This window comes from Bison bison, unplaced genomic scaffold, assembly GCF_000754665.1.
Source record: "Bison bison bison isolate TAMUID 2011002044 unplaced genomic scaffold, Bison_UMD1.0 scf7180017864144, whole genome shotgun sequence".
Classification (NCBI taxonomy): Eukaryota; Metazoa; Chordata; class Mammalia; order Artiodactyla; family Bovidae; genus Bison; species Bison bison.
The window spans coordinates 172,120-172,876 of record NW_011494716.1 but is presented as its reverse complement, the minus strand read 5'-3'; the positions used below and the strand labels follow the sequence as shown (position 1 = coordinate 172,876).

Below are 757 nucleotides of genomic sequence, written 5' to 3'. Positions count from 1 at the left end.
CCTACAAAGTCCAGAGGTCGGGCCGGCAGCACAGTGAGGTCCCTGCTCATCTGGACTTTGTAGGATGCATAGGAGTTCTTTGGAGGGGGAGAGGAGAGCTTATTCCAGGCACCACAGCCAGGGCACTGAGATGGAAGAGACGGGGTGAAGGGGATACGTAGCAGATGACGGGGACCAAGTGCCCCAGCCTCTCATCAGGGCATGGCTGGAGCGCTGGGGCAACACGTGGAGGGCCAGTGTGGCCCCGGTGGGGCTCCACCTGTGCTCAGGACCACCAAACCCACAGGGAGCTGGGCTGGAACCACGCAGGGAAGAAGGCAGGGCTGCAGGCCGCCGGCCCAGCTTCCGTTTCCGGGGGATCCCCGAGGGCTGCAGGGGTCACACGGGAACCCAGCTGGGCCTGCGGGCTCACTCACCGTTTGGTCCTCCTCCCGGAGGGCGAGCTGAGGAAGGCGTGAATATCGCCTGCGCTGAGGAAGGGTGCAGGTTCCAGGCTCTCCTGTTTCACGCCCAGGGCAGCACACAGCTGGCCGTAGCTCAGCACCTGCAGGGCAGCCAGGGTCAGAGGGCGGGCGAGGCCCCGGGCGGGCGGGCCCGCCACCAGCACCCCTCGGTACCTCTTCCAGGCTGATCTCCTCGTAGCGCTTGTCCTCGAATCGCTGCTTGACGGCAGTGAGAGACACCTGCCTGTAGTCCTTGGGGGCGTCATCGTGGAAGCTACCGACAGAGGGACACGTGAGGGACCACGGGGGGAGGG

At 65.7% G+C, this 757-nt stretch overlaps 1 protein-coding gene across 1 annotated transcript in view; it reads right to left on the bottom strand.

Moving 5' to 3' along the window:
• Positions 1 to 757, bottom strand: part of CCNF (cyclin F) — an 18,061-nt gene that overhangs the window by 3,013 nt on the left and 14,291 nt on the right. Inside the window, exons 14-15 of the mRNA XM_010840323.1 lie at positions 618 to 717; positions 417 to 544 (exon numbers count right to left, since the gene is read on the bottom strand). Of these exons, the coding sequence (XP_010838625.1) occupies positions 417 to 544; positions 618 to 717 (228 nt within the window). The remainder of the gene's footprint in view (positions 1 to 416; positions 545 to 617; positions 718 to 757) is intronic.